This window comes from Leopardus geoffroyi, chromosome A2 (assembly GCF_018350155.1).
Source record: "Leopardus geoffroyi isolate Oge1 chromosome A2, O.geoffroyi_Oge1_pat1.0, whole genome shotgun sequence".
NCBI classification, from domain to species: Eukaryota; Metazoa; Chordata; class Mammalia; order Carnivora; family Felidae; genus Leopardus; species Leopardus geoffroyi.
This window is the reverse complement of record NC_059331.1, coordinates 94,999,551-95,021,658: the sequence shown is the minus strand read 5'-3', so window position 1 is coordinate 95,021,658 and position 22,108 is coordinate 94,999,551. Positions and strand designations below refer to the sequence as shown.

The following is a 22,108-nucleotide window of genomic DNA, read 5'->3' as shown; positions in this document are numbered from 1 at the left end:
GGATGTGAAAACATACAAGAAAGCAAATTCTATATTGCAAAAGGCTGCCCAAGTGTTAATTACCATGGCTACCCCATCACAACTCTGACTACGGGGCAAGGAGGGTATGTTAGGCCTTTGACTATGTATGTTTTATATGCTATCATATCTATGCTATTGCTACTATTAGTAACCAGGTCTGGGCCTTTGGCAATTTCCCAACCTTCTCTTGCCTAGCTTTCTCTGTGTCCTCCTGGCACCTGCCCCGACCCATATCTCTGGACAGCCCTTGATACTGTCTTCTTCGGGGCTCTCTAGGACTCCCACCAGCACCTGGACTCCTCTTTCCCTTTTCAAAAATATAGTTTTCAATTTTCTAGAAGAACTGTTCTCTGGGAGGTGGCAAGGGGTTTAACAGATCTGGTAAACATCACACCTACATGTTGCTTTCAGTAGCTGAAATAGTGAATCACTCTTGTGAAAATGAATGTTCCCAGAAATTCCTCTGAATTGCGGCTTTGGGGCCTCCAAACAACACCATGCACGGGTGTCCAAGATCAGGACAGACACCTGTGTGGATCTGATTATCGAAGTGTTGCAAACTCTATTTCCAAGGGTGTCATGAGGAATTGCACCCCCTGTAGCCTCCTGAAGCTGGGCTCACATCCACGAGCCGGGCAGGGAAGAGCTGCAGCTCCAACTCATCCTGGGGTTAAGAGAATGGAATTCCAAAAATGTCTGCTGTAGAGCTTGTCACCCCAATATATCCAGGCCTAAAAAAAGTGCATTGATAATGTACAGAATAATTTCTTTGGAAATACTGGGGGAAGAAATCTCCAGGCACTAAATAAATTAAAACTGTTACTTTGAAGTAAATAGACTTATAACAAAAATGATCAACAATGAAAAAAAATGTGGAAGTGGAGGACGGACTTCAGAATCTGGCTCAGCTCAACTGCTCCTCCTAGTGCCAAAAGCCATTCTTATGTTCCTCTCACACTGTTAAGCTGGTACAGAAATGGATAGTTCTAACTTGCTTTGCAATATATTCTTATTTTGGAAAATTTCAGATCAACTTAGAACAATAAGGCAGAGTAGAAAAAGAGGGCTTCTGGTTTCTTGAGAAGGCACTGATTTAAATCTTAATTGAACATAGTCAGATGTTGCCATAAGAAAAACAGGGAATCAGCAACATAAATTACAGAGAGAAGTTTACATTTTTCTTTTAAATATTATTTTAAAGACTATGTTTTATGCACATGTAACATGGATCTAGCAAGTCATCTATAAAATATGTTCTGAAAGTTAACCATTGAATGAGAGAATGTATTCAAGGAAAGTTCAAGAATACAAATTTAGGAAACACTTCAATCCTCTAAGTCAGGGTTTGTCACTGTTGGTGCATTCAGATATATGCAGGTCAATGTCTTCTTTTCTATCTTTGCATTTCCACTAAGGGAGCTTCATTACAATGACTCTGTACTTATTACGCATTTTAAAGAATCAATGCTTTCAATTCTTAGAGGATAAATTCAGTTGGACCTACCTATCAAGGAGGATTATAAATCAAACCAGAGCACGTAGGTGGAGAGAGCAGGATGAGGTTACCCTACACCTATTCGAGTCTGTGGACATGTATTGCTTTATCAACCATGAGCTGTTCTTTCCAAATATGTCTTCTGTGACAGGGTGGTTTATCTTGGGTTCTCTTTTTGCTCCGTTCAAACCCCCCAAATTGTTCAGCTGTTAAAAAGTTCCAAAACAAGCAAATGTGTTCCTGGAATCCTACCCTTAACATTGCTGGAGAGCATATACTAAGGCTGCTTCTCCAGCCAAAATAATAAAAGATCTTTTAAGTGGCTGAAATTCTTGGTTGATTGCATATACATGCCAATGTCAGACAACTCTAAATAGAGAGATTTGGAAGAAAAATAGGGAGAGTTTTATAACTCCAATGAAATAAAATGGAATGTTTTGAAGGAGGTCAGAAAACAGTACATGTATTTATATAAAATTAAGATTTGTCTCCCTTTAATCCAAAATCCCCTTTTAAACAGGAAGAGCCCACGCAATTCGTGCATGTCCAATATAGGGGAATAAAAGTACTTTCTTTTCTTTATTAATATGTACTTATTAATCTCAATCCTGTAATTAAGATTTCTTCTTTATATTATCCTTTTGAGTTTAGATATCTGCTGCATCTTTTGATATTTTTCTCCCATTACTGCATTGTTTCCCCAGAATACTTAAAAAAATCCTTCAAAGGATAAAATTATGCCCATGGTTACTGGTATAAACGAAGTCAGCAGGGAATTGTATTGGCGTTACCTAGGGCAGGCTTGGCCCCCAAATAAACTGGGTCACTTGTTACAGCTGTTCAAAGAGATTCAAGGATTCATTTCTCAAGAAATTCTTACTCTTTTAGGCAGGTTAACAGATCCACTAGCTTTAATAGCTGAGTTAATATGTATTTTTAAATACATTGCTATTTAATTTTAAGCAGTGACTTACTTTTTTATATCAACCTACCCGTCTTCTATTAACCCATCTAAATTGAATTCAAATTAGTTCTTGCAAATTAGTTTCCTTTATTTTGAACCTATTACTGCTATATATGAGAATTTACCGATTGCTCGTTTCGTAATTGTGCTTGTAGACAAGCAAATTCGTTTGTAGTGATGGAGAAAGCCAGCACTTGCTTACAAGTCTTTAAATGAAGTTCTTCTGAACTTAGAGCTCATTCCGAAGTGAGGGATGTTGAAATGTCTACGATGGTTGCAAGGTTGCAAGTCCATTTGGATGAAGAATCAATAACAAATTAATGTCTCTGAAATTTCATTGGGTTTTAATGGGCTAGAGGCTATTGCTTGGCTCTAAGGATTCAGTAGGTAACACTGGGATACCAGAAAGTAGTATTTTAATAACATTTTTAGTGATATTTTATTACTTAGTGTTTTCTGAAATAACTCCTTAAGGCAACAAAAAATAAGACTTATGGGGACTTAAAAAATAGCTTGATTCTAAGCAAATTATGTTTATAATTTAAAAATCTTACCTCAAGCTAACAGCTTTTAATAGTTTCCCTAACATGTTTTAAAAGTAATCTAAGGGTAGGACCCAGTTTATTAAATGCTTTTGTAGTTTCTTTTTAAAAAGCATATGTGATGTTAGAGATTAAAAGAAAAACATTAGCTATAATTCTACCAGCTCATTAAAAAGACTTTACATGAAAATGTAAGATTTCCTTCAGTATTTTATTTTTTATTAAAAATAATTTAAGTTTTATTAATTTGTTTTTGAGAGAAAAGGAAAGCGAGAGAGTGAGTGCATGACCAGGGGAGAGGCAGAGACAGAGAGAATCCCAAGCAGGTTCCAATGACAGCTCAGAGCGCCACATGGAGCTCGAACCCATGAACAGTGAGACAGATCATGACCTGAGTAGAAAACAAGAGTCAGATGCTCAACCGACTGAACCACCCAGGCGCCTCTCCTTCAGTATTTCAGACCCTGGCTTTGGTAGAAAAATTATAAATCCTATGTTCATAGAAAATGCAATTAATAAATATCCCTGAAGTTATATCTTAAAGAGAAAACTGTTTTCTTATTTTGTGAAAAATCGTACGCTGAAGAATTCTTACTTGCCCTTAAGAATAAAAGCATCTTTTAAGAAGATACCTAGCATCTTTTAAGAAAAATTTAAAGGAGATTGTGCATGATGCACATAGTTTTTAAAATGTCTAAAATGTCGGGGCGCCTGGGTGGCGCAGTCGGTTAAGCGTCCGACTTCAGCCAGGTCACGATCTCGCGGTCCGTGAGTTCGAGCCCCGCGTCAGGCTCTGGGCTGATGGCTCAGAGCCTGGAGCCTGTTTCCGATTCTGTGTCTCCCTCTCTCTCTCTGCCCCTCCCCCGTTCATGCTCTGTCTCTCTCTGTCCCAATAAAAATAAATAAACGTTAAAATGTCTAAAATGTCAATACCAGAGGATTCTACATCCTGATTTCCATCAATGAAATTAACTACTTTTGTTATAACATGAACAACTCTCAGAGAAAAGTGAGTATCAAGTCTTAGGTGGTCAGAATGAAGTGAAGCAATGCAAAGCTTGAATACTATTTCAATTTTACTTTTCTTTTACCTCGTTTTCTCCCAGAGTAGAGTAATGTAAATGGCTAGAAGTACCTTCTCTGAGAGGCATCTCACTAGTGACTATGGAAGGCAGAATGAGAAAGGCCCTTCACCTGGGCATGTATGCTAGACTGTTTGTGATGGCAGGTGGTGCTGAATACAAGTCACAAAAATGAACGACTGAAATGCGCCATGTGGAAATGAATGGGGTCATAACCACAAGAGGATGGCGGAAGAAATATCATTCAGCATTGTCTACAGACACCCCTCTCCCATCTTTTGTAGACGATTCTAAGTGGATAAGATCTGCCATTTATTTTCCTGGGCAATTTGGAGGTCATTCTAGCTTTGTCCCTCTGATGGAAGGAAATGGAGGTTCTCTAAATTGAAGGCTATTCGCCACAAACGCTACGTGTAGATTCGGCAGATATTCCTGTTACTTCAAAGATGGGGTTAGAAATTCAATTGCTTTATAAAAGATTGTCTCATACAATGGTTACCTGGTTGGACAAAACTTTTTGAGCAATATGAGAGAATGTGTTTGATCATTTAATTAAGGTAGGATCTGTATACTGTATATATTATCTGGTGTATGAAAGCACTTAATTAAAATGTTAGACTGCTGATCAGTAAAGAGGGGGAGGTGGAAGGGCAAAAGAGTGAGGAACACACACAGAATGTTCCCAGAAGACGGCATGCCTCCCAGAGGAGACTCTACAGATAATAAGAACTAACTCTTCAAATGGCAAATGCAAAGCCTTGTGTTAGACAAAAATAATTATTCCAGGGCTCTTCTAAGATGGATTTAATAAAAATAAACTGCCAAATCTTTCAAATAAACCACTGCAGAGTTTCACGTACTCATTCCATGAGTTCCCTTACAATAAGCTGTCCACTGTATCTACTGACAATACCGATTAAAGGCATTTTTATTATAAAAAGGTTTTCTCTTATTTTTTTATTTTTATAATTGATGGTGTCTAAAATTAAATATGTCATAACAGTAAAAACTAAGGCAATAATACTGAAGTCCCCATAGACAAAAATTTGTTATGACACTTTAAAAATTTTTAAATCAAAGCAGTTCCAGTTACTTTTTCCCCAGCATAATGCTTGAAATATGATATCCACAACTAACAAGAGTGACTCAATTACTCTGCTTTCCAACTTTCAATGGTTTACTAACAGGTTGGCTTGCAATAAAAGACCTATGATTAACTTGAGAAACTCAGATCTTCAGATTTCATCAAATTTCAAAACCAAGAAATAAAACTATTTCAACAAGATCAGATGAGAGAACAGAAATCAAATAAACAGATGACATACATTTCAAGCAATATAGGTACTTAGTTTTCCAAGAAGGCCTAGGGGAACAATAGATAAACTGAAAAAATGTGAAAGATCAATTTTATCTTGCTCAGAGGTGTTCACCAACATTATTTAGATTAGAATCAGTCATTAAATTGCACTTAAATGCTATTTTGCTGATGCTAAAATATTTCTTGAATTTAGTTACAAGAAGCCTGAACCCAGTGAATTTTAGGATTTATCATTTCGAAGCAAAGCCACGTTGCTCTCAGAACCCAAACTCATATATAACAGCATTGGCTTAGGCTGAACATGGTGGCTGGTGCATAGTTATGGCTTAACAACTGTTTAATGGTTAAATGAATGGAGAAATGGATATTTGGATGAACAAATGAAACAAATGTCAAGACAAACTTATTTGGAGACTTTAGAAATTGAGAGAGGGACTGAGAGAAAAAGAGAGAGAAAACAAGCATAAACGGTATACGGACTTACTTATTCCACGCTTGCCTAAGGTTTTTAGAGCTGTACAGGGTAAAGCGTTCTGAAATAAAAAAGAAAGATGATAAACAATCTTTGTTTCCGATGTATAATTTGCAAATATGTTTTTTAAAAAAGCTCAACTTTTATAAAGATAGCGTCTGATTTAGTGATGAGTACACTAGCCACACTACATCTTCATCTTTAGATCAGGCAGTTACAAAGAATAAAACAGGAAAATCTTAACATTGTAAATATGAAGCATTGTTTTCTTATGTGTAGGGTGATTTATTTAATAATCTGTTTCCTAGTAATTATTTCTGAGAATAACTAAGTTTTAATTGAGTTGAAAAAGAGACACAAATTCCAAACCTCCAAACTGTAAGTAGTTTGAAGAACATTGACACATCAGTGAAGTGAGAGCCGCTGTTTTCACTATGAAGACATCTCTAATCAAATACAGTAGTGCTGGTTCTCCTTTCTTACACTACTTGGTATTTATACATGCTCAAAGTCAAACTACTAATGTCCTATAATGTATATTTACATACATCATTGAATCATCTTTATTATATTTTTAAATTAAGATGTAATATGTTTTACCATGTTAAACAATAAAGTAGCACACACCTCTCCTGCTCCTTATTATTTTTTTAATAATTTTTTTAATGTTTATTTATTTTTGAGAGAGACGGAGTGTGAGCAGGGGAGGGGCAGAGAGAGGGAGAGACACAGAATCTGAAGCAGGCTCCAGGCTCCGAGCTGCCAGCACAGAGTCTGACACGAGGCTTGAACTCACAAGCCGTGAGATCATGACCTGAGCCGAAGTCAGATGCTTAACCGACTGAGCCACCCAGGCACCCCTCCTGCTCCTTGTTTTTGACTCCTGAAAATACAGCAATTGTTAATGGCTTGGGTATGTCTCTTTCCACATATTTCTTTATGTTTATAAACACAAACCCATATATACACACAAATATATGTACTATTTTAATTTTAAAATGGATTGCACAGTAAACATTCTCTGAATTTTTTAAGGTACTTAATAATATAGAGCAAACAGTCCTTTAAATCAAGAAAATAGATGTAATACTTGTTTTAAAACTGTATAATATCACACAGGATAGAAGTACCATAGTTTTTGACCATTCTCCTACTGATGAAAATTTGGTAGCTTCCAGTTCCTTTTCCCTTAAAAACAATGCTTCAAAAAATATCCTTGCACATCTACCTCTGTATATTAATGTTTTCACTTTTATAAGACAGATTTCTCCATATAGAACAGCTTGACAACTGGTATGCACATTTTACATTTTAATAGATGCTGACATACTACTTTTCATATTCCTACCAGCAATGAAAAAATGCGTCTCTATATTAGGCATCCCTGGAATGCAAGGATGGTTTCATATATGCAAATGAATCAATGTGATATACATTAATAGAATATAAAAAATAAAAATCACATTATTATCTCAACAGATGCAGGAAAAGCACTTGACAAAATTCAACATCTATTCATGATAAAAACTCTTAACAAACTGGGTATAGAAGGAATATACCGCAATATAGAAAAGCCATATATGACAAGTCCACAGCTAATAATCATTCTCAATCAGGGAAAGCAGAAAGCTTTTCTTCTAAAATCAGGAATAAGACAAGGATACCCACTCTCAGCATTCCTATTCAACATGCTACTAAAAGTCTGATCATGAGCAATCAGGGAAAAAAAAGGAAGAAAGAAAGAAAGAAAAAGAGATAAAAGGCATCTGAAGTGGAAAGGAAGTAGTAAGACTCTGTCTCTGTTTCTAGACGACCTGATTTTATACAGATAACATCTTAAAGACTCCACCAAAAAACCATTAGAATAAACAAATCCAGTAAAGTTGCAGAACACAAAATCAATACATAAAAGTCAGTTGTGTTTCTATATAATAATACTGAATTATCTGAAAAAGAAATAAATAAACAGTTGCATTTATAACAGCATCAAAAACATGAAATGCCTAGGAATAATTTTAACCAAGGAGGTAAAAGATCTGTACACTGAAAATTACTAAAATACTGATGAAAGAGATTGAAGACATAAATAAATGTAAAGGAATCCTGTGTTTACGGATTGGAAGAAATAATATTATAAAAGGTTCATATTACCCAACATCACCTAAGGTCTAATACTACACTATTAGAATACTATTTTACTATTTTTTAATAAAAACAAAAACATAAACAAAATAGTCCTAAAATGTGTATGGAACCACAAAAGACCCCAAATAGTCAAAGTAATCTTGAGAACAAAGAACAAAGCTAGAGTAATTACACTTTATGATTTAAAAATATCTTACAAAGTTACAGTAATCAAAACAGTACAGTAGTAGCATAAAGACAGACACATAGACTAACAGAACAAAAATGAAAGTCCAGAATTAAACTTGTGCTCTATGGTCAACTTATATTTGACAAGGGAGCCAAAATACTCAATGGAGGAAAGATAATCTCTTCAATAAATGGTACGGGGAAAACTGGATATTCACATGCAAAAGAATGAAACTGGACCCCTATTTAAACCATGCATAAAAATTAACTCAAAAAGCATTAAAGACTTACATTTAAGACCTGAAAGTAGAGATGAAAACATAGGGAAAAAGCTCCTAGGCACTTTATGGATACGACACCCAAAGCACAAGCAACAAAAGCAAAAATAAACAAGTGAGACCACAACAAAGTAAAAACCTGCACAGCAAAAGAAACCATCAACAAAATGAAAAGGTAACCTACAGAATGGGAGAAAATATTTGCAAACCACATATCTGATAAGAGGTTAACATGCAAATTATATAAAGAACTCATATAACTCAACAGCAAAAAACAAAAACAAAAACAAACAAATAATCTAATTAAAAGGTGGGCAAAGGACCTGAAAAGACATTTTTCCAAGGAAGATATTCAACTGGCCAACAAGTACATGAAAAAGTGCTCAACATTACTAATCTTCAGGGAAATGTGAATCAAAACCACAATGAGATATCACATCACACAAGCTAGCATGGCAATTATCAAAACACCAGAATAACAAGTGCTGGCGAGAATGTGGAGAATGGAGCATGTTTATATACTGTTGGTGGGAATGTAAACTGGTGCAGCCACTTTACAGTATGAAGGTTCCTCAAAAAATTAAAAATAGAACTACCATATGATCCAGCAATTCCACCTCTGGGTATGTATCTGAAGGAAATGAAATGATTAGAAGAGAGATTTCTGCACTCTTATGTTTACTGCAACATTATTCACAACAGCCAAGATATGGTAACAACCTAAGTGCCCACTGATGAATGAATGGATGAAAAAAAATGTGTACATAACGCATTCACACACAATGGATATTATTCAGCCATAAAAATAAAGGAAATTCTGATATTTGTGACAACATGAATGGACCTTGAGGGCATTATGCTAAGCGAAATAAATCAAAGAAAGACAAATACTGTATGATCTCACTTATATGTGGAATCTAAAAAAAACCCTGAACTCATAGAAGAGAACAGACTGGCAGTTGACAGTGGCAAGGGGTGTGAGGTAGAGAAACAGATGAAAAGCAGTCAAAGGGTATAAATTTCCAGTCATAAAATGGATAAATTCTGGGGACTTAATGGAAAGCATAGTGATTTTAGTCAACAATATTGCATTGTATATTTAAAACTTGCCAAGAAAGTAGATCTTAAAAGTTCTCACCACAGTGGGGAGACTGGGTGACTCAGTTGGTTAAGTGCGACTCTTGACTTTGGCTCAGGTCATGATCTCATGATTCATGAGATCCAGCCCTGCGTTGGACTCTGCAGGATTTGGTCTTGGGACTCTCTCTCTCTCCCTCTTTCTCTGCCCCTCTCTCAAGTGCATGCTCTTTCTCTCTCTCTCTCTCTCAAAAATAAACATTAAAAATAAAGTTCTCACCACAGACACACAAAGATCATAATTATGTGAAGTGATGGATGTGTGAATTAAACTTACTGTGGTATCATCTTGTAATATATATATATATATATATATATATGAATATATATAAAATCACACCTTAAACTTGCACAATGCTATATGTCAATTATATCTCAATGAAACTGGGGAAAAAAGTGTTCTGCAAAGTAAAACAAGGAGATATAATGTAGACTGACCAGTATGAGAGGGACACTTTAGATCAGGTGATGAGGGAAGGGGAGTTTCAAACAAAATAGTCAATCAACAAAATAAAGTTCCCATTGGAAATCTGGTTGGAGTTTCATTAAAATATATATTTATCTGAAAAGAATGACATAAAATCTTTGTATATATTAATATGGTCTGTCTTTTCATTTAGACAGGATTTATGTGTATGTCCTCCAATAAAATTAAATGGTTTCTTTTTCATATTGATCCTGTTTCTTTTTAAAAATTGAATACCTAAAGGCTTAATTTTGCTTAATATCGGTTGGTATCTTTTTTCAGTGTTGTCTGCTTTTAATTACAAGATTTTAAAGGAGATAATCTAAATGGTTGATATTGCTTTGGGACGGTATGTTTCCTGTGTAAGAACAACCATTTGATAAGAAGAACAAAAATAAATTTAAGAACATACTCAGCTTACTATTTGTTTAATGTTTATTTATTTATTTATTTAGAGAGAGAGAGAGAGAGAGAGAGAGAGAGAGGGAGGGAAAGAGAGAACAAGGACATGTCGGAGAGGGGCAAGAGAAATACCAAGCTGGCTCTGCACTTTCAGCACAGAGCCCAATGCAGGGCTCGAACTCACAAATTGTAAGATCATGACTTGAACCAAAACCAAGAGTCGGATGTTTAACCGACAGCCACCCAGGCGCCCCTCAGCCTCCTATTTTTAAACACAGAGTTTATCGAAATGGAATGACTGGAAGCAATGATTCATTAGTTCAACTACTATTTATTGAGCAACTACTGTGTCCTTGGTGTACTTCTTGGGGCTGAGGATATAGAAGGGAACCACACAGAAAACCTACATGCAAGCAGGTAGTTCATATTCCAGCCAGGACGTGCAAGGCTGGAGTGGGTCTGCGGGACAGGTGGCTGGAGCAGACAGTGTAGGAGAGGCAAGTGGAGGCTGAGACAGAGAAGGTGCCCAAGGGCAGAAGACTGGCTCACATAGAGCCATTGTGGCCTGAGGGACACTATCTAGACATTTTTTAAGGACCATTCTGGCTCCTCTTTGGAAAATATACTATCAAAAGCGAGGGTGGAAGCAGGAAGACCAAAAAAAGTTTATTACAACTGTATGGGAGAGAGTTGATGTGCTTTGGGCTATAGTAACAGAGTGCCTGCAGTGAGAAGGGGTCAGTCTGCAACTCATTAAAAGGCAGAGCAATAAGATTTATTGATGAATTGGGTATAGGGTATGATAGAAAAGTAGGAGTTAAGATGACTATAGAGCATTTACTGATCTTCAATTTCCAGGTTTCAAAGATTTAGAATTTCATATTCACCTCAAATATTACCCTGAGAATACATTAATCTTTCCAGGCTGATTCAGAAAGTACTTACAGTTTTCATGGAGTTTCAGAGTCATCATTCAAGCAGGGATAAATGTTAAAATATTTAATAACCTGCAAGGCATGGGCACTGACCAATCAGTGTAGAAACTAGTCATTATGCTATAATGGTGTGCATTCGCTGAAGATCAGGCCTTGTTACAAATATCTATTGTTCTAAAGCTCTAGGTGAAAGTGCTCACCAACAATTATATATTTATATGTCTCAAAAGATCATCTAATGCCTGAGTTTATTCTCCACTAGACTGTATTATAAAGTCACAACATAATTCAGCCAGTTGGTGTAGAGCAGAAATTTAAAGGCATATTCTAGGTTTGAGGATTAACTGACAAAGAAAGGAGAAATGGGGAGAACAGTTCTTTTTATAAAGTCTTTAAAAAATTATTATTGTCTAAAGTCTGGTATTAAAAAAGCAAGATATATTTTAAAAATTAATTACATCAAATGTTCTTGTAAAACAAATTTGATCGCCTTAACTTTGTACTCCCCACAAAGTAATTTAAATAATTTGCTATGATTTCAGGAGGAACAAGAATTCCATTACAGATAAAATTAATACAATCTTGCATTTACAAGTAAATTATTAGTCTTAGCAATTAATGACTGCACATAAATATTAGTTCTAAGAATTGCCTCTATTTAGAGTTTGACAGGATATGCTAATAGAAAATTTTTTCAGAAGTACAATATGTCAGATTTAGCAATGCATAAAAGAGCCAAAATTGAAATATGCCATGTGAAAGAAGAAAAAACAAGGAAGAATGACGTGTTCCTATGTCTACCTTCCATCACTGTTCACATAGACTCAATTCTTTTAGCAAATGTTACCTGGGCACCTGCCTGGATACCAGGAGCTGCACTGGACACAGAAATGAGTAAGTCCTGGTTTTAGATCAGTGGCACAGAAACGCAAATAAAGAATTACAAACACAGGGTGAACAGTGCTGCAATGTGGATATGGACATAGTCCCTTGGGAGCCCAGAGGCAGAGCCACTGTTTCTTTTCCAAATGAAGGCAGGATAAACTCAAATATCTGAAGCTAGCCCCACTAAAACACAGAAGCTGCTCTCTTGTATCCAATACCTCTCAGATCTTAACTGCCAAAGTACACAATTTCAAATGGAGGGCTCGCTCACATTTTTTTTTTTTTTTTGCCATGAACATGCATTACATTTATCATTATATGAAAAAATTAAATTTTAAAAACGATTTCCATTATGAATAAAAGTAATGTTCCATTAGAACAAACACAACATAATTAGTCATGCAAGTTTTAAAAACAAAAAGGTGCTGAAATCAGTGCTCCAAATCACTAAAAGGTATGTTTAATAAAATATTCGACTGCCTCTGAATAATTTTATCAGATGATTCACAGTTATTTGCATATGAGTGTTTTACACTGTTCTGCTTTAAGTTTACTCTGTCAGTTACCACTTTAATGTCAGCTTTCTCTTTCCAATTATGCTTAAACTAGAAGTTTAGAATGTTGTGATTTAAAGCATTGGCTAACTCTGAGCATAACTGAGGAGTGCAATTAATTTAAACCTGCAGGCTGATTTTCACCTTCTCGTCTTATTGCAGGGACACTGCGGAGGATGATCACACACAGTGGGAGACCAGGGAGGAGAGCTGGGGCACAGAAGAAATCACATGCTATGCGATATGATGGGGGTGAGAAGACAGAAAACTGGAAAGGTTTTCCCTCAAACTGCCGCAATTTGTTGAAATTCCACAGGAAAACAACTGGAGAACAATGACACGCATTCTAGTTTCCCAGCTCTTAAGAGCCAAATCTGCAATAGCTTGAGGCATTATGAAAGCATATTTTAACCCACAGGAAGAGAAAACCTAAATTGGAATTTACTCATTTGCTATAGGTATGTACTGTAGACATGGGGAAAATAATTTCAATTAATTTTTCCCCTCATTTCTTTCTCTCCAGTTTTATGTTTGTTTGTTTTGTATCTTAAGGGATACTGCTGTGCTTTTAACTTCAATAACAAGAAAGCATATGAGTAAATAGTTAAATCAACCAACCAGTTAAAAACCTCAAGTATGTTCAAAGGACTTGAGAGCTGAAATCAGGGTTTGTAAACCAACACTTTTCTTTCTTTTTGGGGGGAGGGGCAGCAATAAGAAGAGATCTTAAAAAGTCTAAAACTTTAGTTTATCTTTTGCAAACAGACTTAATATCATCCAATGTAAATAACACCATAGAATAAGTCTTTTATAAGTTAATATAAAAATGAGTATGTCCAAAATGCCACAGGAAATGTTGGATGTACTAGATAATTAACTCCTCTAAATGCAAACATTCACAATTTAAATCTTTTAGGATTATTTTATATTTTAACAGATACATTTACTCTTTCTTACTGAGCTTGTAAGAAAGTAGTAATAATTTCATTGAAGAACTGTGGCCATCCTACTACCTGGCAGAGGTGGTGAACCTGAGGCCTTTCTTAGGATTATTTCAGTGAGGCAAAAAGGCTCTGGTTCTTTAGAAGGTGAACAATGAACACAGTTATGAATCACTCTGGTGACATTTCATTTTTAATTTTTTTTTTACGTTCATTTATTTTTGAGAGAGAGAGTGTGTGAGCAGAGAAGGGGCAGAGAGAGAGGGAGACACGATATCCGAAGCAGGCTCCAGGCTCTGAGCTGTCAGCACAGATCCTGTCACGGGATCGAACTCACAAACCTTGAGATCATGATTTGAGCCAAAGTCGGACGCCTAACGACTGAGCCACCCAGGCGCCCCCACTCTGGTGACATTTCAATCACTCTTATTACTTGTTGATGTAACATATAATATTCTTAAATCCTTTAGGATAGGAGGCATGACTATTCTTTCTTTCTCTCATTTATTCTACAAATATTTATCATGTGCCTACTGTCTGCCAGGGCCTGTTCTAGCACTGTGGACATATAGTAATGCACAAAACGTGTCATCATAAGTATCCCACAGTAAAACATGGGACTGATACTAATGGATCATCAATAAAAGAAAACTGTATTTACAAGTATGTGCAAGAATTTTCATGCACTTTACTTTCTTTTATTAGGAAAACTGAGCCAGTGCTGAACATTTCAGTTGATAGTCTGATCAGGACATAGAAAAGCCAGGTTTAAACTATCTACCTACAGCTCTTAGAACAGAAGTAAAGCAGCACTCCTGCACAGAAGATGAGAGTTTACCCCAGACAGAGAGGGCTAAACTTGTTGCAAAATAAGGGGATTTTAAATATTTCAACTCCAAAAAAGCAGAGTGACCCAAATGGGCAGTTTAGAAATAATGTGTATGTTTGCACAACTGCAATTCAGTTTTAACACACGTGATATCCCCAAAGTACATAATGACTGAGATTTGATACAGCTCCAGTGTTACCAACCAGAGGTTGTGACATGACATATTAATGCTGAACAGAACTCCACTGTCGCTGTCACCCAGAGGGCTATCTCAAAATGCTGAGCAGTCACCCTCAAAAGTAGACAGAGGAGACTGAAGCACTCTGACCCACCCTGGCTGCAGCAGATCAGCTTTTAATTCCTAACAGGGTGAGTTTTAAAATAAGTAATCTCTGAGCAACTTTCGGAAACAAACGTTCTACTATATTCATTAAATATTTTTACTTCTTATGTCTTGGCTTTTCTTTTTTTTTTTTTAACGTTTATTTATTTTTGAGACAGAGAGAGACAGAGCATGAACGGGGAAGGGGCAGAGAGAGAGGGAGACACAGAATCTGAAGCAGGCTCCAGGCTCCGAGCCATCAGCCCAGAGCCCGACGCGGGGCTCGAACTCACGGACCGCGAGATCGTGACCTGAGTTGAAGTCGGATGCTTAACTGACTGAGCCACCCAGGCGCCCCTGTCTTGGCTTTTCTAACACACACACAAATGTGGCTTTGTGAGTGCGTATTCCCTGATGGTCTTCAAACTATCCAACCTAAAAGTCATGGAACGCTTCCCTTTCCATACACTGTTTTTCTCTAGAGAAGTAAAGTTTAACCATAAAAGTTTAATCATAGGAAAGTCTACAGTGTACTATTCATAAATAAGAACATATCTCTACAGCTCCCAGAAAAGAAAGGAAAAGAAAGGTTTTGCATCTTACTCTCCATGGGTCCCCACTCACACCTCCATCTAAACTCTCCTAAGGGAGAATGAGAGGGCACTCAGCACCTCCCCCAGGCAGTGTGAGCAACCAGGTAGTCTAACTGCTTCCTTGTATGTATGAGTAAACTGAGGTTGGAAAGGTTGAGTGGCCTGAGGCCATGATGCAGGCTAGTGGCAGAAGAGGAACCAGGACTCTGCTCCCAGTCTACTTACTGTTCCTTACTGAAGAGCCGGGATACGCAAGCCTCCTATTTGATATTTAGCAAACATTTTTTGTATATTAAGTAGTTTGTAAATAGGAATTCACTCTAGTCTTCATGCCAACACTATGGGGGAAGGGCTATGGTCACCTCCATTTTACACATAGAGAAACTGAGGTAGCAAGACACCGGGCACCATGTCCATGTTACACAGCTCACAAATAGTAGAGCTGGGATTTTTTTAAGTTTACTTACTGAGAGAGAGAGAGAGAGAGAGAGAGAGAGAGAGAGCATGAGTGGGGAGGGGCAGAGAGAGAGAGAGGGAGAGAGAGAATCCCAAGCAGACTCCACACCATCAGCACGAAGCCCAATGTGGGGCTCGAACCCACAAAATCATGATATCATGACCTGAGCTGAAGAGTCAGACGCTTAACCGACTGGGCCACTCAGGCACCCCCGGAGCCAGGATTTGAACCCAGACAGTCTCGATGTGGAGTCCATGCTCTTAGCCACTATACCGTAAAACCTCTTTGTGTCTCTGTTGGAAGAGACTTGACATTTGACCTCAACAATGCACAAAGCCAGCAGCAGCACAAAGAGATCAAAGCTTCTGTAACCAGCAATACAAAACATGCACACTTCCAAGTATATGACATTCTGGAAAAGGCAAAACTACAGAGACTGTAAAAAGATCAGTGGTTGCCAGGGTTAGGGGAGAGGAAGGGAAGAGTGGGACGTGCACAGAGGACTCTTCAGGGTGAAATTATTCTATATGATACTGTAACAGTGAATACATGCCATTATACATTTGTCCAAACCCGATGAATGTACAATGTTCACCAAGAGTGAACTTTAACATAAATGATGGACTTTGGGTTATAATGATGTGTCAGGGTAGGTTCATTGATTATAACAGATTTACTACTCTCATGGGGGGCTTGTGGATAACAGGGAAGCTGGGAAGCTGTGACTTTGTGCAGACAGGGTATATATGGAAAATCTCTCTACCTTCTGCTCCCTTTTGCTGTGAACCTAAAAGTGCTATAAAAAAGTCTTAAAAAAACATGCACACAAACAATACTCTCCCCACTCCCATTGCATTTTCCATATGCTGTCAGTGCATTAGCTTTTTGCCTAGAAGAGCATATCTGTCTTGTGTTCATACAAAATGCCAGACAATGTCTTCCAGGTTCTAGTACCTTGGACATAATACTTAAAAACAACAACAACAACAACAACAACAACAACAACAACAACAACCTTTTGGTGTCTCAGTTTCTCTCTATCACAGGTGGGAGTAGTGACAGTACCTACTTTGTAAATTTACTGTGAGTGTTCAATAAGGAAATGCATCTCAAGAGCTGATAAGAGTGTCTGACGCACAATAAACATTCAATACTTGCTAGCTATTACTACTACTATCACAACTATTATTGATATGTTTGAAAAACTGACCATCTTGCATCATGAAGTTATCCCTACCCAAGGCAGACATACTGCATATTGAAAGCAGTATTACTCTAGGGAGGGTAAATGCTCAAGTTTTCCTGAAGTACCCCTTTTGAGGTGACAGTTAAAGAAATGAATAAAAATCACAGACACTTCAATACTTTTCTAAATCCTTACATGTAATTCTGTGATTTTTAATGCACTAGTGGAGAGCAAGGATTAGTATTCTGAGAGAATAGCGATTGTCCTTTTTAACAATCGAGAGATTATTAGTTGGATTTATAAAGCTGGCTCTAGAGGTGAAAGCGTCTGCATACATACACATGTATGTTCTTTCTTAATAATCTCCATTGCAAACATTATCATTGTCAGCTACAAAGATGTTCTGACAGCGCTGTCTCAAGGACAAGTGTAAGTGAAGGAGATTTCCTCAGGTCTTACAACTGAGCTAATTATTAGTCGTCAGTCTATCATGCCTTACTTGGATATTTGGATATTGTGAAATATTACTTGCATCATAAATAAATAAATAAAGATCTTTCCTTTAACCTCTATACCAGGAGAAGAGTTATTATTCCATAGTCATGGATTTGTCTTGCAGGAGCCATATGATAATGGTCTGAAGAAGTTTTTAAAATCAACATCATTTTAAACAAATCAAGGCTGATTCACTTATTTTAGTCAGGGGTAGCTGATAAGCCTAGAAGTCATAAACCCTAGTATGGGAGATTAGATCATTATTAAGCAAATATTTCTTCTCGTCCTTCTCTTCACCCCCACTTCAGGTGTGGGGTTTGCGTCTCTGCCCCATGGATATGACATTTGGCGTGAACAATGGATGTCAGTGGTATTGACACAGTGGAGGTTTGAAATGTGTCTGTGGCATTGTGCTCTCCCTGTCTTGTCACAGGAAGAGCACTATTTCATAGCTGCCATTCCAAGGAGGATGAGAGATGTGTGGAAAGACCAGAACCCAACCTGCATCTATCTTGGAGGAGAACCCTGCAAAAAACCAGGACAAGATCAGCTGAAACCCAGCTTACCACACAGGTATGAGCAATTAACAACTTGTCTGTGTTTGGCACTGACTTAGCAGTGTTTTTTTTTTTTCTGAATCCTATCATGGCAGCATCGACTGCTGTGTGTGGTTCTGGCCCCATGCTACCTTGTGGGGCTTTCCTCACGGAGCTTCAGCTTCATGCATCTTCCTGTCTTTGGCCCTCTTTTGATGACCTCCTGAGAGAATGTACATGAAAGCATTTGGCAAACAGTCAAAAACTGTACAATGCAAATAGCATCACCAGTCAACTAGCACCTCGATGTTCTGTCATTATTCTGTGTTTCTAAGAAGTCTCAAATGCTAAAAATTTTTCACAAATTCTCAAATTACGAGCACCATACTGTTCTCTGTGCACTTCTAAAGTCCCAGGGACAGAGAAGACAAAATCCTTCCTTCATCATACCCTTGGTTCAATCACTTAGTCATGAATCTCTCACAGTTGTGTAGAATTACTGCTGAGGATGGTTAACTGTGCAAGGCTTAGACCTGTGGGGTCCCACTCCTTACCTGGAGACACAATTAACTACTCAAGGTACTGTGGTCAAAAAGAGGTAGAGTGGGAGAGAGCCAAAACATAAAAGACTGTTAAAAACTGAGAACAAACTGAGGGTTGATGGGGGGTGGGAGGGAGGGGAGGGTGGGTGATGGGTATTGAGGAGGGCACCTTTTGGGATGAGCACTGGGTGTTGTATGGAAACCAATTTGACAATAAATTTCATATAAAAAAAAAAGGTACTGTGGTCAGACCCCACTTGCACATAGGAATCAATTTGTCTTGTTTTAGATCTGAACTTCCAATTATCTGTCTCCCTTCCTAAGATCTTGAGTTTTAAAGTTTCTGGAAACATGTTTAAAAGTTCAGGGTCAGGGTACATGGAGGACCTTTCACAATGCATAGATTTCTAGTTATACATTTGCTGGCATTATGGCAAACAGGATAAATATAAAACATCAAAGCAACAAAGCAATAAAACAACAAAGCAGTAACATAAAACAACAAAGCAATGACAAGCGTATGGCTGGTTTACGGTAATGTGAATGGCATTATAACAACTCAAGTGTTCTATTTTTTTAAGGAGATGACAATTATTTCAGTACCTTGAAAATCATCCATATCTTCATTTGATTCTGATCTCACTTGTAGGCTAAATTTCTAGTTCTCTTCTTAGACATGATGTTAACCAAATGACACACATTGGACAGAATACAAGGATTTTAGTTCTTTGAGGGTGGGCAGTAGGATTATTAAAGAGATGGAGAAATCTTTACTTGGTGACTGGCATTCCAGACAACTTTGGTGAGATGCGGTGTGGATAATTCCCCAACTGAATTTTATGAACTTCCAAGAGTGGGAGTAATGAAACCAGTCTACTTAGGATTTCATTTCGTTTTGTTTTGTTTTGATAAGGCTGCAATCAGAAGAACTTCATTTCTCCTTGAAATTGTAATCTTATTACATTTTCTTTGGCATTTTCTAGACGCTCTGCTAATTTCTATCATTATTGATGCCCTCTAGTGAAAATACATGGGAAATTCTTCAAGTAGATACAGAGAAAATAAGTACAGATAGTCCCTGCTTTGCACTGAAATGGGTTTCTACAATTCATAAAGGTATTTCCCCCCCCACAGATCTGCCTCCTGGGGAGGAACTGAACCGTTATTTTATGTTTTTTAGTGATTATCAAGATTTTGGGCTGTTTCTTATTTTTATTTTATAGCATGGGCCATTTCTATGGCTTATTTCAAAACACATCCTTGGTCAGCTCTATCCCCCATGTCTATGGCATCACTGTTAACTGCTGTGACAATAATTTCCCCCAAGCTCATGCTTTCCGTTATAGATCCTTCTCAACCCAGAGCTGTAGACAAAAATTCCCAGTCAAGAGGACTTCATGCTTTTTAGGCGCGGCCCCTTTCCATCTGTGCAATAGGCCGTGCTGTTTTGTAGCCAGTGGGTCCTTTTGAAAACATAGAACATCAGCTTCCTTCTCTGCTCAAAAACCTTCCCTGCTCAGTGATTTCTTCTTAGACTTCAAATAAAATCCTAACTCCTCACCTTGGCCTTCCAGAACCCACCCCTATGAATCACCTGTGGCTTTTCATGGTCACATTTCTCCAGCCACACCAAATTATAAGCTTTCTGCTCTCTGGTTCTCCGTTGGCACATAAGGTCCACATGGAAAGAGGTTTTATCTGCTTTGCTCACAACTGTGTCTTCAGGCCCTACAGTGCTACCTGGCACGTAGTGGCGTACTTGATAAGAATCCGAACCACGACAGTATCTGAAGCACGTTACTGCTGATTGAATGTGGCCTCTCAATGTTGGCATGCTCTCCCCCACTTGCAGCGACCTGTGACCTCCCAGCATTACTGCCACAATCAGAGAGTGCGAAAAAATAAAGGCAATCTTCCCTTCCTGTCATGTTTAACCTTTTCTAAATCTTTCTCTGTTTTATAAAGTTCACTTCATTCGTAAATTTACTCATTAACTGGCTTTTTCACTATGTGACCAGTGTGGCATTTATTGGTGGGAGGAGGAACTACAAAGTTGGAGAAGATGGAGGTTGATGGTGGGTGGAGAGAGTCTAAATGTCCTAATCCTTAAGCGGACCCATGGAGTTTTTAGCAATAAAATCTGAGATAAGAGACAGATATTTGCATAATAATTTTTTTAATTTTTTTTTCAACGTTTATTTATTTTTTTGGGGACAGAGAGAGACAGAGCATGAACGGGGGAGGGGCAGAGAGAGAGGGAGACACAGAATCGGAAACAGGCTCCAGGCTCTGAGCCATCAGCCCAGAGCCCGACGCGGGGCTCGAACTCACGGACCGCGAGATCGTGACCTGAGTGAAGTCGGACGCTTAACCGACTGTGCCACCCAGGCGCCCCTTGCATAATAATTTTTAAAGTCCACTTTTATAACCATCACATAGTTATACTCTTGTGCACCCAGATGTAACCTATGGTCATTACAGTTGCTATCAATCAATATAAAAAAAAAGGCATAAAAAATGATTCTTGAGATAAAGCATAAAGAGCGAGTGGGAAAAAAAATACCAGGCAGAGGACACTATATAAATGGTACAAAATATTATTTTGTAGTTACATGCCTTTAGCAGCTTAAAAGTACTTTTATATCAATTATACAGTTAGCTCAAATCTTCTTAAGGATAGGTAGAATAAAAGAAAATACAAAGTGAAAAAGAGAATGTAAAAATAGATTATCTCATTTAATTTCCATAGGACTTTGTGAGTGGGATGGAGCAGACATTATTCTTCTGCAAGAGCAAGGAAGATGTCTCTGCATGTCCACAGGGGTTTCCTGACTAAAGGTGTGGTCTCTGAAGGGCAACATCCTGGCATGAAGATGTCCTCCTTTCAATCTTCCTGCACTGAATATTCCACACAACAGTTTCTGCTTTTCTCTCAACCTTCTTTTTTTTTTTCAATTTCTTTTTAACGTTTATTTGTTATTGAGAGACAGAGAGAAACAGAGCGTGAGCAGGGGCGGGGCAGAGAGGGAGACACAAAATCCGAAACAGGCTCCAGGCTCTGAGCTGTCAGCACAGAGCCTGACGCGGGGCTCAAAAGTCACCAACCGTGAGATCATGACCTGAGCTGAAGTCAGTCGCTTAACTGACTGAGCCACTCAGGCGCCCTTTCCATCACCTTCTTAAAGACTAGGGGAAAGCCAAGAATGTGAGTCAAGGCTAAGGGTCCAAACTTCCTTAGCTCTGCATTCATGAAACTGGGTAATTCCCGTAATATGTACTAAGGACTGAATATCTGAAGCTAAACATCCACAGGGGGCCTTTTGGGGTTGACAATTTATTGGAA

The 22,108-nt window shown here is 37.8% G+C and overlaps 1 protein-coding gene across 12 annotated transcripts in view; it reads right to left on the bottom strand.

The window, feature by feature from the left end:
* CDK14 (cyclin dependent kinase 14) overlaps positions 1-22,108 on the bottom strand; it is a 616,562-nt gene that overhangs the window by 136,983 nt on the left and 457,471 nt on the right. For all 12 annotated transcript variants that reach the window (XM_045497022.1, XM_045497019.1, XM_045497020.1 and 9 more), the window contains one exon: positions 5,907-5,955. In XM_045497022.1, the coding sequence (XP_045352978.1) occupies positions 5,907-5,955 (49 nt within the window). The remainder of the gene's footprint in view (positions 1-5,906; positions 5,956-22,108) is intronic.